The 1,183-nt window shown below is 42.1% G+C and overlaps 1 protein-coding gene across 1 annotated transcript in view; it reads left to right on the top strand.

The window, feature by feature from the left end:
• The window catches only part of LOC102194398 (melanoma receptor tyrosine-protein kinase-like), a 41,080-nt gene that overhangs the window by 26,002 nt on the left and 13,895 nt on the right, over nt 1-1,183 (top strand). The window contains exon 4 of the mRNA XM_013915280.1: nt 1,049-1,106. Within this exon, the coding sequence (XP_013770734.1) occupies nt 1,049-1,106 (58 nt within the window). The remainder of the gene's footprint in view (nt 1-1,048; nt 1,107-1,183) is intronic.

The following is a 1,183-nucleotide window of genomic DNA, read 5'->3' as shown; positions in this document are numbered from 1 at the left end:
ACACACACACACACAAGTTTCCCAGATAATTCAGAGCTGGTGAGTAGTTCAAGGACACTCAGATTTTGGAACAGCCAACAACAACTGTGTCTTTACTCTTCAACAACAAAAACTGTGCTACTCTACAAGTGTGATTTGAGTGGAGGAACCTTGCAGCCGGTGGCTGCAGGACCCTGAGACACTGCTACACCCAGAGTGGGCGCTCCACCCTGTTCTTGCTGAGAACAATGGCTCCTGACTTGGAGATCCTGATTCTCAACAAGAACTGCAGCTAAAAGTATTCAGACATGAACTGTTTGTAGAGACACGAGCTAAAAGAAAACGACTTGACACTGTTTTCAAACTGAGCCTGAGTGTGTAACCCACACTTTACATGCTGATGTCCTGCCTGTCACAAGTGCAGCTGTGTGCTGGCAGGAGGAGTTCCTGTGCACCTTCACTTTTTTATTTTTGGTCAGCTCTTTGTTTTCTGCTTCATTCTGCTGAGAAGAGGTGATGACACCCACACTGAGCTGGGTGGACACACCATTTAAAACTCTTCAGTCAACGCCTGATTGTGCTCCAGCAGCAGGAAATAGACCACACCCTGGCCATCACTCGCTGCTTCGGCTGAACTGTGGACTCAGCATTAAGTGAAACTTAAAGTCTGTGCTGTGGAGAGAGCTCTCACAGAGATGCTTTGTTGGATTTCGGTGGACTATATTAAAAAAATAAATCTCTTTGATGATTTCAATACTTTGCGTCTTCCTCCAAAAATTCCTCAAATCAAAAAATATGTTGAAAATTTTATTGCTGCAACATCACAATTTCAGATGTTAGATAATCAAGATGAAGATGATTAAACCTCTAGAGCTGGCATGTCAAACATAAGGCCCAGGGACCAGAATTGAAATAAAGATTTCAGTTTGGGTCACAGGATGGAAAATGTGAAGAAGGGCATCAATATCCTGCTGACAAAGACCTTCATATCTGTTCATACAACATAAGTCGTGTGAATGTTATTATCGCTGTCAGTGTCTCACGATGGAAAATGACGTCTGTGCTGTAGAGTTTGATCCTTTCTGCTTATAACAACAGAATAAAAGTTTCTGTGGTCAACGGGATGGGTATTGATAAGATTTTCATGATTCCGATTCCATTTTCGATTCTGTTTATCGATTCTTTTAAAAAAAAGGAGAACACT

Source organism: Pundamilia nyererei, unplaced genomic scaffold (genome assembly GCF_000239375.1).
Source record: "Pundamilia nyererei isolate P.nyererei 1_Seehausen unplaced genomic scaffold, PunNye1.0 scaffold00281, whole genome shotgun sequence".
NCBI lineage: Eukaryota > Metazoa > Chordata > Actinopteri > Cichliformes > Cichlidae > Pundamilia > Pundamilia nyererei.
The sequence above is the reverse complement of the archived record's forward strand: the minus strand, read 5'-3'. Positions and strand labels throughout refer to the sequence as shown.